The sequence below is a fragment of the Phyllobates terribilis genome, unplaced genomic scaffold (assembly GCF_046119375.1).
Source record: "Phyllobates terribilis strain yellow unplaced genomic scaffold, ASM4611937v1 Scaffold_3__8_contigs__length_932513732, whole genome shotgun sequence".
In the NCBI taxonomy this organism is placed as follows: domain Eukaryota; kingdom Metazoa; phylum Chordata; class Amphibia; order Anura; family Dendrobatidae; genus Phyllobates; species Phyllobates terribilis.
The window spans coordinates 24,947,892-24,964,885 of NW_027362763.1; the positions used below are offsets into that span (position 1 = coordinate 24,947,892).

A 16,994-nucleotide genomic window follows, 5' to 3' on the forward strand; every position below is an offset into this window, starting at 1 on the left:
AGGCATTAGGCTGAGTAATGGTGAGTGTCATAGAACTAGGTTGACATGCTCATTAATAAAAAATAGGAACCGCCATGGGGTCTTCACCTACCCATCTAAAATGTGGCTGCTCTGCCTATGACTATGACTACTTCAATAGGAATTGGGGTAGATATTGACATTTCTGTAAAGTGTGAGGAGTGTCAACCAACAAAGAATCTAACATCATCGATGGAGCAGACTGCCTACCAATCAGCCTCTAATTGTGGTATGGAAGTGGAGTCTCTGTGGACCCTTCAGCTGTCAAACTGCTCAACACGCTAATGAGCAGATGACTAAGCCCACCAAATGACATAATAAATATTGCATTCCCACCCTAAACACTGTTCAAATATGTATGACCCAACTGCAACCTTCTGCCTCATCCGAGCTGAAGTCAACTCTCATCATACACTGACCTTTCTTTACGGACTATCAATCTCATTCTATTGCCACCCAGCCCATCATTGTTCTCTTTGAAGATTTTGCTGCTTCAGTCCTCTTGGTGTACAATTGAATTTATTTTAAATGATGCAGGAAAAAAAAGGATCCGAGGATTTCACATCTTGTCCTAACGTTGATCAGCCTGTTTTGTATGCTTCTATCCAATCCAGCGTTACTTTCAAACTTCTGCTGGCTTTCCTTAGCTTTTGAAAGTTTACATCTCACTGTGTCCCCTCATGAGCTCATTTCCTATACCGAGTATGTCCTATTGGTGGGTTAGTAAAGACAGTGCCAAAGGTATGTGATAAGAAGCAGAATTGTGAATGCAGCTCTGGATGTGTCCAGATTGTAGCACATAAAGTTCAATATAAAATAGAACAAAGTTACTCAATGTTATACGCAGATTTAAAATGGGGAATCCAGTGGGAAATTCTCTATGGTGGAGCCTATGACGTTGGACCATCACGAAGACAACACAAAACAACTGGACCAAGTTTCAGTCCCAGAACTCTTGTGCCACATATCACAGGTCCTAGAAATGCCCTAATGATCCATGAACAAAGTTTTTTTTTTTCCTTTCATTACATGCAGGCCATTCAAATAAGTGTGAGAGTCATTCTCAGACCTGTCAAGTGAGTGGTGTCTTGTGGGAGTATGCCCTCAATTATATCTATGTTCCCCTAGAAGGAATATAACAAGGGGTTGATGCAACAATCCATTTAGGAAAAGTTATTTCACAAGTTGTGCCCCACCACAACTTGTGTATTGGTGGAGATGCAAGATTGGTGGAGCCTGCTGCTCTACTATGTCTAGAAATGCTGTGCAGGATGGGATCTCCGGCATTTGGACCCTGGAGCTCTACCTCAGCACACTGTGATCATCGCAGGACAGGATGCATATCAGAGAGTTATACCAGCTCCCAATGGGGCAGGTATTCATTAAAATGTAAGCTACCCCTTTACGCTGCATTACATCATGACAATTTTGGTCCATAGATTGTAGAGGAGTCTATCATTTGTGCTTGGAAATTGTTCTCAGCTTGCCATGCAGCGTAATAATGTAATTAATGAGAGTCAAGTGCTAAATGACAACACTGCAGCTCAAGGACGTGAGTATTTATGCACACAATTGACTATTAAAATCAGTCATGTTTTCTTTTAGATTGTCTATTGTGTAACTGGAGATGGCACGTAGGAGCATGCAGCTATGGATGATAAGAGTGCTATAAATACATCTGTACTCTGCTGGCAAACAAAGTATACAATGCAGCCACTTTGCGGTACAAGAGATATGGAGGAGACACTTAAGATCAAGTTCCAAATCAGAGTGATGGCTCAGTAATGATGAATGGCAGAAGTTTGTTGACCTGTTAATACACAATTAATTTAGAACCGCCATGGGGTCCTCACCAACCCCTATAAATTGTTGCAGCTTTGTCTATGACTGTGGTGCAGTGACAACCCCTGTGCAGATATTCAGAATGATTACCAGGCATGCTGTACATCTCCAAGTTAGTAAATATTAGAGATTTTAGTGACTGCATAGAAAAAAAGATTATTGCACAATATTGTACACGAAGTTCCGGATCATTGTAGAATTTCCACCTAAAGACCTTTTAGTGTATTTCTAGCAAACATGTCTGTGAAGGTACGGGATAAGGGAACCTACCCACCCATCATCTAATAGGAACTGTTTGTAGTGGTTACACCTTACTAATTGCATAAAAAACATCAAACTTCAAGTAATAAAAAAAAGGATAAAGTTGTTTCAACATTTCTGCCTTAAATGTGCATATAGCTCGTTTACTCCATGCTGTGCACTACACCGTTATAGATTCACACCGAACATTTGTATTCTGCGGGGAGAGGTCACCCCAGGTTCCTCGATAAATACAGCATTTTAGACCAAATGATCTCAACTCAGTCTTGTCCTTTTCCTTGTGAGAGATGAAAGCTTTTCAGCTGCAACATTTAGACGTCATTGTCCTACCGAGTTCCCAAAAACTGAGGTGGTGAGCCACGAAAGAGGAAGCAATATAGCAAAGACAGGCATTGGCAACATTCCATTTGGTCGAAGACCGAGCATGACCTATGACATCCCGATAATAGCTCTCCATGGTGCTGAAGATTGACCTGCCCATGAGGACTGCTGTCCTGAAAAACCTCATCTCTGAATCCTTGTACCTGAAAGTCTATGTCCCAAGAGGTGGAGAAAAAAAAAAAAAGCCTTTGAGATAAGGCACTGGCGTTTTGTTAAGCTGCAGAGTTTGCAAAGATTTCAAGGCAAGTGAGGCGCCTTGTGTGCTTCGATACACAAACGGAGGAAGGAGAGGAATCATCCAGTCCTTGAGTCGAAAAATCGTCCTTGAGCGGTAAAAAAAAAAAAAGGAACAGATGCTTAGCTGCTGGATTTGCAAGGCGAGTGCAGATTCAATCATCCATCAGGTAACGTGAGCACAAATCCATGGCGTTTCAGAAGAACACCCAACCCTCGGGAGGCAGTCAAGAGTTTCCTACGGTCTACAAGCTTTATCGGAATTCCAAGTGCCGGTTGTAAGGTGAACGTGCCGGGAACCAGCAGTGTGGACCGTCCACAGATTAATAAATTAAATAAATATGTTAGTTCCTTAAATTAAAAAAAAAAAAAAGTCTTCACATCTTTCCACAACTGAGGTCTTATTCTCCAAGCAGAGGATTGACGAGGGGTTAAAAACCACCCTGCTCTCCTTGTTCTGTCGGAAGCAAAGCCTGGCATATAGGGTAATGTGCGTGGGTAGAGCTTTCAAGGAAGGTGGTGGACATCACTCGTGGGTGGGAGACAGTGGGCGCCTTTGGCTGCTCGACGACAAGGAGATGTGGGTGGTTGAAGATGGAAGAGGCTTTGGCGGTTGACACCTGGAATTAGATGAAGCTTAGTTTTAGTTTACGGAAAAGTTTTATCCTTGTTACACTCATAAACCAGGGGTGCAGAACCAACGATGGGACTCTCACCTGCTCCTCTGCACTCGTCGATGAGGAGAGTGTGCATGTATGTGACTAAAACAGGACCCCTCAGACCTCCACAACCGAGCCAACCCAACGTTAGCCAAAGAGTGCTTCTCCCACTATGCCACACATTGTTCTCCTCTATCAATACCAAATATCCCAGAGATTAGGGGGTTCACAGCATGGCCACCCACAGATGTAGACATGTATATGTGTGTATACTGTAGGGTGTATAATAGCTTTACATTTAACCACCACAGAAAAGAACCTAACGATTCGGCCGGTTTGAGAGTTTATATTTGAGGGATTGACTCACCAAGACCTGGACTTCCGGACGCGTGCGGCTGCTGGACGTTCCAAAAGACTGTCGAGACGAGTCAATCTCTCGAGATGAAGCGCTCGCGGGTCCTGTTCTGCCCGATCCTTAGAAAAGTCCATCTCAAACACAGTGGGAGGAGTGAGGTCCAACTCCAGGAACATGATGTTTTCAGCCTGGTAAGAAAGAACCCACATGGCCATTACTATAGCCATCAAATAAAAATGGCAGAAACCACTTCTCAACCAAACCTAACTCCTTCCCGGCTAAAGTCGCTCTTTGGAGATGTCTGTGTCCACATGGGACGCTTTGGTTACTAATGACATATGCAGTTTTTGTAAAATAGTCCATTATGCGAGGTAACTTACCCGGTACCTGGGATGGTAGCCCATCACCATTGCCACCCTGGCATACTGGCTGATTGGCCTTTTGTATCCGACGGCTGATGACGGGCGCCTCTTCATTGTGCTTCCACCTCCGCTTCCACTGTGAAACAGTCCACACCGTGTTAGCCCGACAGCATATTTATATCTCGATATAACATTTTATCTGGAGGCTTAAAGAGGAGCTGTGGTTCCAGGTGACTTCACAATAAGCTGCGCTGTGTACATCAGGAATATCACTATCTCTGGCCATTAGATCACTTGTATTCTGCATTTGCACCAGTTTTAAATTCTGCAGACTCTACCTGTAATTTTCAGCTGTCTCTGAGCTACTGCTTGGATACTCATGGCTATGATGCCTGTCATATACAGCGCAGACAGACATGATTGCTGCTCTCCTGTCTCTACTTAAAACATGTTCAGAAGCAGCAGCAGCAGCATAAATGACGGAATAAGAGCTGCACCGAGTAGTGTAGCTGTGAATCCAGCTCTGGGGGTATGATATATGCAGCAATACAGAGCAGTGTAGCTGTGAATCCAGCTCTGGGGGTATGATATATGCTGCAATACAGAGCAGTATAGCTGTGAATCCAGCTCTGAGGGTATGATATATACAGCAATGCTGACCAGTGTAGCTGTGAATCCAGCTCTGAGGGTATGATATATACAGCAATGCTGACCAGTGTAGCTGTGAATCCAGCTCTGGGGGTATGATATATACAGCAATGCTGACCAGTGTAGCTGTGAATCCAGTTCTGAGGGGATGATATATACAGCAATGCTGACCAGTGTAGCTGTGAATCCAGCTCTGGGGGTATGATATATACAGCAATGCTGACAAGTGTAGCTGTGAATCCAGTTCTGAGGGTATGATATATACAGCAATGCTGACCAGTGTAGCTGTGAATCCAGCTCTGAGGGTATGATATATACAGCAATGCTGACCAGTGTAGCTGTGAATCCAGCTCTCAGGGTATGATATATACAGCAATGCTGACCAGTGTAGCTGTGAATCCAGTTCTGAGGGTATGATATATACAGCAATGCTGACCAGTGTAGCTGTGAATCCAGCTCTGAGGGTATGATATATACAGCAATGCTGACCAGTGTAGCTGTGAATCCAGTTCTGAGGGTATGATATATACAGCAATGCTGACCAGTGTAGCTGTGAATCCAGCTCTCAGGGTATAATATATACAGCAATGCTGACCAGTGTAGCTGTGAATCCAGCTCTGGGGGTATGATATATACAGCAATGCTGACCAGTGTAGCTGTGAATCCAGCTCTGGGGTATGATATATACAGCAATGCTGACCAGTGTAGCTGTGAATCCAGCTCTGGGGGTATGATATATACAGCAATGCTGACCAGTGTAGCTGTGAATCCAGCTCTGAGGGTATGATATATACAGCAATGCTGACCAGTGTAGCTGTGAATCCAGTTCTGGGGGTATGATATATACAGCAATGCTGACCAGTGTAGCTGTGAATCCAGTTCTGAGGGTATGATATATACAGCAATGCTGACCAGTGTAGCTGTGAATCCAGCTCTGAGGGTATGATATATACAGCAATGCTGACCAGTGTAGCTGTGAATCCAGCTCTGAGGGTATGATATATACAGCAATGCTGACCAGTGTAGCTGTGAATCCAGTTCTGGGGTATGATATATACAGCAATACAGAGCAGTGTAGCTGTGAATCCAGCTCTGGGGGTATGATATATACAGCAATGCTGACCAGTGTAGCTGTGAATCCAGCTCTGAGGGTATGATATATACAGCAATGCTGACCAGTGTAGCTGTGAATCCAGCTCTGGGGGTATGATATATACAGCAATGCTGACCAGTGTAGCTGTGAATCCAGCTCTGGGGGTATGATATATACAGCAATGCTGACCAGTGTAGCTGTGAATCCAGCTCTGGGGGTATGATATATACAGCAATGCTGACCAGTGTAGCTGTGAATCCAGCTCTGAGGGTATGATATATACAGCAAAGCTGACCAGTGTAGCTGTGAATCCAGCTCTGGGGGTATGATATATACAGCAATGCTGACCAGTGTAGCTGTGAATCCAGCTCTGAGGGTATGATATATACAGCAATGCTGACCAGTGTAGCTGTGAATCCAGCTCTGGGGGTATGATATATACAGCAATGCTGACCAGTGTAGCTGTGAATCCAGCTCTGGGGGTATGATATATACAGCAATGCTGACCAGTGTAGCTGTGAATCCAGCTCTGGGGGTATGATATATACAGCAATGCTGACCAGTGTAGCTGTGAATCCAGCTCTGAGGGTATGATATATACAGCAAAGCTGACCAGTGTAGCTGTGAATCCAGCTCTGGGGGTATGATATATACAGCAATGCTGACCAGTGTAGCTGTGAATCCAGCTCTGAGGGTATGATATATACAGCAATGCTGACCAGTGTAGCTGTGAATCCAGCTCTGAGGGTATGATATATACAGCAATGCTGACCAGTGTAGCTGTGAATCCAGCTCTGGGGGTATGATATATACAGCAATGCTGACCAGTGTAGCTGTGAATCCATCTCTGGGGGTATGATATATACAGCAATGCTGACCAGTGTAGCTGTGAATCCAGCTCTGAGGGTATGATATATACAGCAATGCTGACCAGTGTAGCTGTGAATCCAGTTCTGGGGGTATGATATATACAGCAATGCTGACCAGTGTAGCTGTGAATCCAGTTCTGAGGGTATGATATATACAGCAATGCTGACCAGTGTAGCTGTGAATCCAGCTCTGAGGGTATGATATATACAGCAATGCTGACCAGTGTAGCTGTGAATCCAGTTCTGAGGGTATGATATATACAGCAATGCTGACCAGTGTAGCTGTGAATCCAGTTCTGAGGTGATGATATATACAGCAATGCTGACCAGTGTAGCTGTGAATCCAGTTCTGGGGTATGATATATACAGCAATGCTGACCAGTGTAGCTGTGAATCCAGTTCTGGGGGTATGATATATACAGCAATGCTGACCAGTGTAGCTGTGAATCCAGTTCTGGGGGTATGATATATACAGCAATGCTGACCAGTGTAGCTGTGAATCCAGCTCTGAGGGTATGATATATACAGCAATGCTGACCAGTGTAGCTGTGAATCCAGTTCTGGGGGTATGATATATACAGCAATGCTGACCAGTGTAGCTGTGAATCCAGCTCTGAGGGTATGATATATACAGCAATGCTGACCAGTGTAGCTGTGAATCCAGCTCTGGGGGTATGATATATACAGCAATGCTGACCAGTGTAGCTGTGAATCCAGCTCTGGGGGTATGATATATACAGCAATGCTGACCAGTGTAGCTGTGAATCCAGCTCTGAGGGTATGATATATACAGCAATGCTGACCAGTGTAGCTGTGAATCCAGCTCTGGGGGTATGATATATACAGCAATGCTGACCAGTGTAGCTGTGAATCCAGCTCTGGGGGTATGATATATACAGCAATGCTGACCAGTGTAGCTGTGAATCCAGCTCTGAGGGTATGATATATACAGCAATGCTGACCAGTGTAGCTGTGAATCCAGCTCTGGGGGTATGATATATACAGCAATGCTGACCAGTGTAGCTGTGAATCCAGCTCTGGGGGTATGATATATACAGCAATGCTGACCAGTGTAGCTGTGAATCCAGCTCTGGGGGTATGATATATACAGCAATGCTGACCAGTGTAGCTGTGAATCCAGCTCTGAGGGTATGATATATACAGCAATGCTGACCAGTGTAGCTGTGAATCCAGTTCTGGGGTATGATATATACAGCAATGCTGACCAGTGTAGCTGTGAATCCAGCTCTGAGGGTATGATATATACAGCAATGCTGACCAGTGTAGCTGTGAATCCAGCTCTGAGGGTATGATATATACAGCAATGCTGACCAGTGTAGCTGTGAATCCAGTTCTGGGGTATGATATATACAGCAATACAGAGCAGTGTAGCTGTGAATCCAGCTCTGAGGGTATGATATATACAGCAATGCTGACCAGTGTAGCTGTGAATCCAGCTCTGAGGGTATGATATATACAGCAATGCTGACCAGTGTAGCTGTGAATCCAGTTCTGAGGGTATGATATATACAGCAATGCTGACCAGTGTAGCTGTGAATCCAGCTCTGAGGGTATGATATATACAGCAATGCTGACCAGTGTAGCTGTGAATCCAGTTCTGGGGTATGATATATACAGCAATGCTGACCAGTGTAGCTGTGAATCCAGTTCTGGGGGTATGATATATACAGCAATGCTGACCAGTGTAGCTGTGAATCCAGCTCTGAGGGTATGATATATACAGCAATGCTGACCAGTGTAGCTGTGAATCCAGTTCTGGGGGTATGATATATACAGCAATGCTGACCAGTGTAGCTGTGAATCCAGCTCTGAGGGTATGATATATACAGCAATGCTGACCAGTGTAGCTGTGAATCCAGCTCTGGGGGTATGATATATACAGCAATGCTGACCAGTGTAGCTGTGAATCCAGCTCTGGGGGTATGATATATACAGCAATGCTGACCAGTGTAGCTGTGAATCCAGCTCTGGGGGTATGATATATACAGCAATGCTGACCAGTGTAGATGTGAATCCAGCTCTGAGGGTATGATATATACAGCAATGCTGACCAGTGTAGCTGTGAATCCAGCTCTGGGGGTATGATATATACAGCAATGCTGACCAGTGTAGCTGTGAATCCAGCTCTGGGGGTATGATATATACAGCAATGCTGAGCAGTGTAGCTGTGAATCCAGCTCTGGGGGTATGATATATACAGCAATGCTGACCAGTGTAGCTGTGAATCCAGCTCTGGGGGTATGATATATACAGCAATGCTGACCAGTGTAGCTGTGAATCCAGCTCTGGGGGTATGAGATATACAGCAATGCTGACCAGTGTAGCTGTGAATCCAGCTCTGGGGGTATGATATATACAGCAATGCTGACCAGTGTAGCTGTGAATCCAGCTCTGAGGGTATGATATATACAGCAATGCTGACCAGTGTAGCTGTGAATCCAGCTCTGAGGGTATGATATATACAGCAATGCTGACCAGTGTAGCTGTGAATCCAGTTCTGGGGTATGATATATACAGCAATACAGAGCAGTGTAGCTGTGAATCCAGCTCTGAGGGTATGATATATACAGCAATGCTGACCAGTGTAGCTGTGAATCCAGCTCTGAGGGTATGATATATACAGCAATGCTGACCAGTGTAGCTGTGAATCCAGTTCTGAGGGTATGATATATACAGCAATGCTGACCAGTGTAGCTGTGAATCCAGCTCTGAGGGTATGATATATACAGCAATGCTGACCAGTGTAGCTGTGAATCCAGTTCTGGGGTATGATATATACAGCAATGCTGACCAGTGTAGCTGTGAATCCAGTTCTGGGGGTATGATATATACAGCAATGCTGACCAGTGTAGCTGTGAATCCAGCTCTGAGGGTATGATATATACAGCAATGCTGACCAGTGTAGCTGTGAATCCAGTTCTGGGGGTATGATATATACAGCAATGCTGACCAGTGTAGCTGTGAATCCAGCTCTGAGGGTATGATATATACAGCAATGCTGACCAGTGTAGCTGTGAATCCAGCTCTGGGGGTATGATATATACAGCAATGCTGACCAGTGTAGCTGTGAATCCAGCTCTGGGGGTATGATATATACAGCAATGCTGACCAGTGTAGCTGTGAATCCAGCTCTGGGGGTATGATATATACAGCAATGCTGACCAGTGTAGATGTGAATCCAGCTCTGAGGGTATGATATATACAGCAATGCTGACCAGTGTAGCTGTGAATCCAGCTCTGGGGGTATGATATATACAGCAATGCTGACCAGTGTAGCTGTGAATCCAGCTCTGGGGGTATGATATATACAGCAATGCTGAGCAGTGTAGCTGTGAATCCAGCTCTGGGGGTATGATATATACAGCAATGCTGACCAGTGTAGCTGTGAATCCAGCTCTGGGGGTATGATATATACAGCAATGCTGACCAGTGTAGCTGTGAATCCAGCTCTGGGGGTATGAGATATACAGCAATGCTGACCAGTGTAGCTGTGAATCCAGCTCTGGGGGTATGATATATACAGCAATGCTGACCAGTGTAGCTGTGAATCCAGCTCTGAGGGTATGATATATACAGCAATGCTGACCAGTGTAGCTGTGAATCCAGCTCTGAGGGTATGATATATACAGCAATGCTGACCAGTGTAGCTGTGAATCCAGTTCTGGGGTATGATATATACAGCAATACAGAGCAGTGTAGCTGTGAATCCAGCTCTGGGGGTTTGATATATACAGCAATGCTGACCAGTGTAGCTGTGAATCCAGCTCTGAGGGTATGATATATACAGCAATGCTGACCAGTGTAGCTGTGAATCCAGCTCTGGGGGTATGATATATACAGCAATGCTGACCAGTGTAGCTGTGAATCCAGCTCTAAGGGTATGATATATACAGCAAAGCTGACCAGTGTAGCTGTGAATCCAGCTCTGGGGGTATGATATATACAGCAATGCTGACCAGTGTAGCTGTGAATCCAGCTCTGAGGGTATGATATATACAGCAATGCTGACCAGTGTAGCTGTGAATGCAGCTCTGAAGGTATGATATATACAGCAATGCTGACCAGTGTAGCTGTGAATCCAGCTCTGAGGGTATGATATATACAGCAAAGCTGACCAGTGTAGCTGTGAATCCAGCTCTGGGGGTATGATATATACAGCAAAGCTGACCAGTGTAGCTGTGAATCCAGCTCTGGGGGTATGATATATACAGCAATGCTGACCAGTGTAGCTGTGAATCCAGCTCTGGGGGTATGATATATACAGCAATGCTGACCAGTGTAGCTGTGAATCCAGCTCTGAGGGTATGATATATACAGCAAAGCTGACCAGTGTAGCTGTGAATCCAGCTCTGGGGGTATGATATATACAGCAATGCTGACCAGTGTAGCTGTGAATCCAGCTCTGAGGGTATGATATATACAGCAATGCTGACCAGTGTAGCTGTGAATCCAGTTCTGGGGTATGATATATACAGCAAAGCTGACCAGTGTAGCTGTGAATCCAGCTCTGGGGGTATGATATATACAGCAATGCTGACCAGTGTAGCTGTGAATCCAGCTCTGAGGGTATGATATATACAGCAAAGCTGACCAGTGTAGCTGTGAATCCAGTTCTGGGGTATGATATATGCAGCAATACAGAGCAGTGTAGCTGTGAATCCAGCTCTGGGGGTATGATATATACAGCAATGCTGACCAGTGTAGCTGTGAATCCAGCTCTGGGGGTATGATATATACAGCAATGCTGACCAGTGTAGCTGTGAATCCAGCTCTGGGGGTATGATATATACAGCAATGCTGACCAGTGTAGCTGTGAATCCAGTTCTGGGGTATAAAACATGGAGCAATACAAAGCAGTGTAGCTGTAAATCAAGCTTTAAGGATATGATATATGCAGCAACACTGAGCAGTGTAGTTGTGAATCCAGCTCTGGGGGTATGATATATACAGCAATGCTGACCAGTGTAGCTGTAAATCCAGCTCAGGATATTATACAGCAATAATGAGCAGTGTAGCCGTGAATCCAGCACTGAGTTGAGATAAAACACTAGAAAACCGGAGGACATTATACAGCAGTACTGAGAAGTGTATTTGAGAATCCAGCTCTAGGGTGTGATAAAACACTAGAAAGCAACAGCAGGAAGACATTATACAGCATTAATGAGAAGTATAGATGTGAATCCAGCTCTTAGGTGTGATAAAACACTTACTAAAAGAAACACTTTATAAAACAGTACTAATCAGTGTAGCTGTGAATCCAGCAGTGAGGGGAGATTAAAAAAAAAAAAGTACTAGAAAGCAGTAGCAGGAGGACATTATACAACAGAACTGAGAAGTGTAGATGACATTATGCAACTGTACTGATCAGTGTAAATGTGAATACAGCAGTGAGGTGAGATGAAACACTAGAAATCAACTGCATCGAGGACATTCTACAGTAGTACTGAAAAGTATAGCTGTGAATCCAGTTTTGGGTTGAGATAAAACACTTACTAGAAAGCAGAAGCAGAGAGGTCATTTTAAAGCAGTTCTGAGCATTTTGCTGATTTGTTGGGCGATCGTTGGTAATGAGTGTTCCTATGGCCTCTCGTTCCAACAACTGTTTGTCTGAACGTACCATTATGTTTGAACCCTTTTAAGTCAAATTTACCCTGTGAGATTTTGCTTATTAATTTGACTCCCGATTGACTCCTTGTCTTGATCTCCAGTATGGAGAGTGCTGATCTTTACTAGAACCTTGCTGCTGACCCCCGGCTCAGCCGCCCACCCTCCTGGACTGCGTGTGTGTACGGAGCCCTATCCCGGTGGGGCCTCTGATCCACCCGGACCGTCCACAATATTACTAAATCTTATATGTGCAGATCTTACAAGAACTTACTTTCCCGGAGGAACGAGAGGCTGAAATTTCCACTGGTCCTCCTCCGCATCGTAGTACAGACGGTTCATGATCTTGTTCTTTTCTTCCGGAGGTATGAAGTTTTCAATGATCAGATACCTGAAAAAAAAAAAGAAAAGACCGAAAGTTCAGTCCAGGGGGATTCTCCACCCTTGAGGTGTTGCGGATCACAAGTGTCGAAAACCATCAAACATACTTGTATTTCAGCTCCCGCGTCTGCTCGTTCTGGGCTTGCTCCAGGTCCTGCCTCACCCGCACGTACTCGTCGTGCTGGTCCTGGATCTCACCCTTCACCGCCTGTAACTTGGCGTAGAGCTGAGAGAAGAACAGAGCCCGCATTACTCCACCACATGATGAGCAGCGACTTACTAATCCTGCACGGTGACCACCTATCCTCCCAGGAGATATATACAGGGGACTGGCTCTACATCACGGCCAGACTTGTCTATCACAGTTGTGTCACCTTCTTCAGCTTCTTGGTCTTCATCTCGACCTCCTGCTGCAGAGACGTGTACGTCCCCCTCAGCTCCACCGTTTCCTCGTCTCTCAGCAGCACCTGTTGCTGAATTTCCCGTTCACGCCGTTTCTGCAAATTAGATCAATGACAGGGTTAATTTGTGCATTGAAATCACCATCTTGATGCAAATGACGTCCTTTAAGACCTGTTCACACGTGGCTTTTTTTTTTAGATCACCAGCTTCTTACTGTAACGGCAAAATTAATGAGATTTCTAAAACCTCATTCACATTGAGCGCTTTTTGTTTCTTGCATTTTTTTTTTGTCCTGGGGTGAGTTTGGAAAAATGCAACATATCAATTTCTTTTATCATTTTTACAGCAGTTTTTCCTTATTGAGATAAAAAAAAATAAAAATGACTATGGTCTTGTTCCCACTTAGCAAAAATGCTGCATTTATTTCTGATACTTTTTGCAAATTGGATGTGATTTTATGCACTAAAAAAATATGCATAAAAAACACTAAAGATCTGCACCCAAAACACAGAAACAGCAAAAACAGAGAAATCAGAGGGGATTGCTGCTGTTTCTACAGAAAAAAACGCAGTGGACACATGACCTTAGCCCCTAAAAATGCATGAAAAACGCACGTAACGTGGTTGTCTGGCCATAAACTGCATTTTTTCGGCAGAAAAAAAAATGTTAATGTGAACACACCCGCATTACATGACACAGAAGCTACGGTTACATATATTTCAAGCAATGAATTACATGGTGCTTACGAAAGTGCTGAGACTTTGCGCTGCGAGAGGGGAGTGATTCCCATGTATATCTCATGCATTAGTCATTTTTTCTTTTTTTTAGCAAAGGAGCCCAGTTGCAAAGTTTGAAACAGCATGGAGGACATTCTAAAATAATACTGAGCAGCGTTGCTGTAAATCCAGCACTGGGGTGAGATATGATACTTATAAGAAAGCTACAGTAGCATGAAGGACATTATTAAGCAGTACTTAGAAGTATAGATGTGAATCCAGCAACCGCATGGAGGACGTTCTACACCAGTACTGAGCAGTGTAGCTGTAAGTTCAGAACTTGGGTGAGATAAAACACTCAGTGAAAAGCAGTAGCATGGAGGACATTATTCAGAAGCACTGAGCAGTGTAGATGTGAATCCAGCAACAGCATGGAGGACGTTCTACTCTAGTACTGAGTATAAATCCAGCACTGGGGTGAGTAAAAACACTTACAAGAAAGCAGCAGTAGCAAGGAAGACATTGTGCAGCAGTAGATGTGAATCCAGCAACCGCATGGTGGACAGTCTACACCTGTACTGAGCAGTGTAGCTGTAAATCCAGCACTTGGATGAGATAAAATGCTTAGCAGAAAGCAGTAGCATGGAGGACATTATGCAGCAGGTTTGGTAATGGTATATATGCTTGGTCCTGACCTACACTAAATCCACTTTGGTCACAGACTGAGCGCCGTGCTGGGCGGAGGACGCCCCCCTGTGGTTGCTGGACCACATGGGAACTGCTCTGCCTTTGACCCTGCCATCATTATATCATGGTGAAAGGTCTCTCCTTCCCATATCTCACATTTAATGTAGGACAATCTACCTTCTGTCTACATGTTGGAGGGTCCACAATTCCTGATCAGCCCCAGTAGATCCCCCATTGGGGTACCATCTCTCTGACGACACATCGGCCCCATAGTAATGTCGTCGTCCCCGGTGTCTGATCTCGGTCTCACCTGTTCGGCGATCTCCTGCCTCTTGATCTCCAGCATCTTCTGCTGCTCGTTGGTGTGGTCTATAATGGTCTTCCCACCGATCAGAAGTTTGCTCTCCATCGCCTGTGTCTCAACGAGAATGAAGAAAAGTCAATCAGGAGACAATGATACCGTGAGGGGCAGAGACACAAAGACTGCACTCAAGGCACCCGCCATCATACAAGACTTAAGGGGTCTTTATTCCTCAGCCTCCCGGCTTTCAGGGGAAAGGAGCTTTGCGCTCTTGAAGATGTGACAGTTCAGACCAATGAGAAGGTCGCAACTCTCCAAAGCTCCAAACTAAAGAGCCTGCAAGTGTGCAGCTCACAGAGCATTGTCTACACTGATACACTGTATCAGACCAGCAGAGAGATGTGTGCAGCTCACAGAGCATTGTCTACACTGATACATTGTAACAGACCAGCAGAGATGTGTGCAGCTCACAGAGCATTGTCTACACTGATACATTGTAACAGGCCTGCAGAGATGTGTGCAGCTCACAGAGCATTGTCTACACTGATACATTGTAACAGACCAGCGGAGATGTGTGCAGCTCACAGAGCATTGTCTACACTGATACACTGTAACAGACCAGCAGAGAGATGTGTGCAGCTCACAGAGCATTGTCTACACTGATACCCTGTAACAGACCAGCAGAGATGTGTGCAGCTCACAGAGCATTGTCTACACTGATACACTGTAACAGACCAGCAGAGATGTGTGCAGCTCACAGAGCATTGTCTACACTGATACATTGTAACAGACCAGCAGAGATGTGTGCAGCTCACAGAGCATTGTCTACACTGATACATTGTAACAGACCAGCAGAGATGTGTGCAGCTCACAGAGCATTGTCTACACTGATACACTGTAACAGACCAGCAGAGAGATGTGTGCAGCTCACAGAGCTTTGTCTACACTGATACATTGTAACAGACCAGCAGAGATGTGTGCAGCTCACAGAGCATTGTCTACACTGATACACTGTAACAGACCAGCAGAGAGATGTGTGCAGGTCTCAGAGCATTGTCTACACTGATACACTGTAACAGACCAGCAGAGATGTGTGCAGCTCACAGAGCATTGTCTACACTGATACACTGTAACAGACCAGCAGAGAGATGTGTGCAGCTCACAGAGCATTGTCTGCACTGATACACTGTAACAGACCAGCAGAGAGATGTGTGCAGCTCACAGAGCATTGTGTACACTGATACACTGTAACAGACCAGCAGAGAGATGTGTGCAGCTCACAGAGCATTGTCTACACTGATACATTGTAACAGACCAGCAGAGATGTGTGCAGCTCACAGAGCATTGTCTAACCTGATACATTGTAACAGACCAGCAGAGAGATGTGTGCAGCTCACAGAGCATTGTCTACACTGATACACTGTAACAGACCAGCAGAGAGATGTGTGCAGCTCACAGAGCATTGTCTACACTGATACACTGTAACGGAGCAGGAATAATCACCATGGTTTCCTTAGTGCATGCAGAGATCTTGAGACCGGTCATTAATGATAACAGTTCATCAGACAGTTGTAGCTCTTGTTCTTATAATCTGATATATTTATTTCGTGCAGAAATGGCAGTTCTCTTTTTTACCCACTCTACGCGCCCGGGTTATAGCGGCACTTCAGGAGCAAAGTGCAGCAGCGTCTCCTGGAACCTGAGGGGCCCATGGGCCACAGGAGGCGCCAGCGTTATATACACATATTACATACAAACCTCAGTGTATGCAGAATCAATCCACAGCACGCGCTGTGATGTGTACACACCTCTCTGGTGCAGACTGGGCTCAGCTGCTGCAGAACATCTCCCCCTCACATACAGCTCTGGCAAAAATTAAGAGAACACTGCGGAGTTTTCTCTACATGACTGACAGCCATTCCTTCCGGTGTCAGCTGAATTCCACCCTCCGTCCCCCTCATTCTACTGAATGCGCTTCTGATTAGGTGATCACCGGAACCAAATCTTATGTAACCAGGGAAAGTATAAAAAAACTCTGCGGTGGTCTTCACAATCCTCTGGCAATAAGAGAAAATAAGTGCTAGGAACGGCCCAAAAGGAATTGGAATGAAAAAATAACTTGTAACCAAAGGAGATAAAAATTAAAGTCTCGAGTGAGGA

The 16,994-nt window shown here is 44.9% G+C and overlaps 1 protein-coding gene across 1 annotated transcript; it reads right to left on the reverse strand.

Annotated features, from left to right (window-relative positions):
- Nucleotides 1-531: 531 nt before the first annotated feature.
- On the reverse strand, nt 532-16,753 carry LOC141258727 (kinesin-like protein KIF3C). Its single transcript, XM_073673775.1, has 8 exons — nt 16,643-16,753; nt 14,844-14,945; nt 13,103-13,225; nt 12,836-12,954; nt 12,622-12,738; nt 4,131-4,248; nt 3,763-3,938; nt 532-3,356 (listed from the first exon to the last, which is right to left on the reverse strand). Exons 2-8 carry the CDS (start codon nt 14,940-14,942, stop codon nt 3,263-3,265), a joined length of 846 nt encoding a protein of 281 aa, XP_073529876.1. The 5' UTR covers nt 14,943-14,945; nt 16,643-16,753; the 3' UTR covers nt 532-3,262.
- Nucleotides 16,754-16,994: the final 241 nt, after the last annotated feature.

Coding starts and splice junctions, on each gene's coding strand:
- LOC141258727 (XM_073673775.1), bottom strand. CDS start 14,942: ATGGAGAGCAAACTTCTGATCGGTGGGAAGACCATTATAGACCACACC. Junction 4,249..12,621: donor CCTCTCGTTCCTCCGGGAAA/GTAAGTTCTTGT, acceptor ACTGTTTCACAG/TGGAAGCGGAGGTGGAAGCA. Junction 3,357..3,762: donor GTCCGGAAGTCCAGGTCTTG/GTGAGTCAATCC, acceptor ATCTAATTCCAG/GTGTCAACCGCCAAAGCCTC.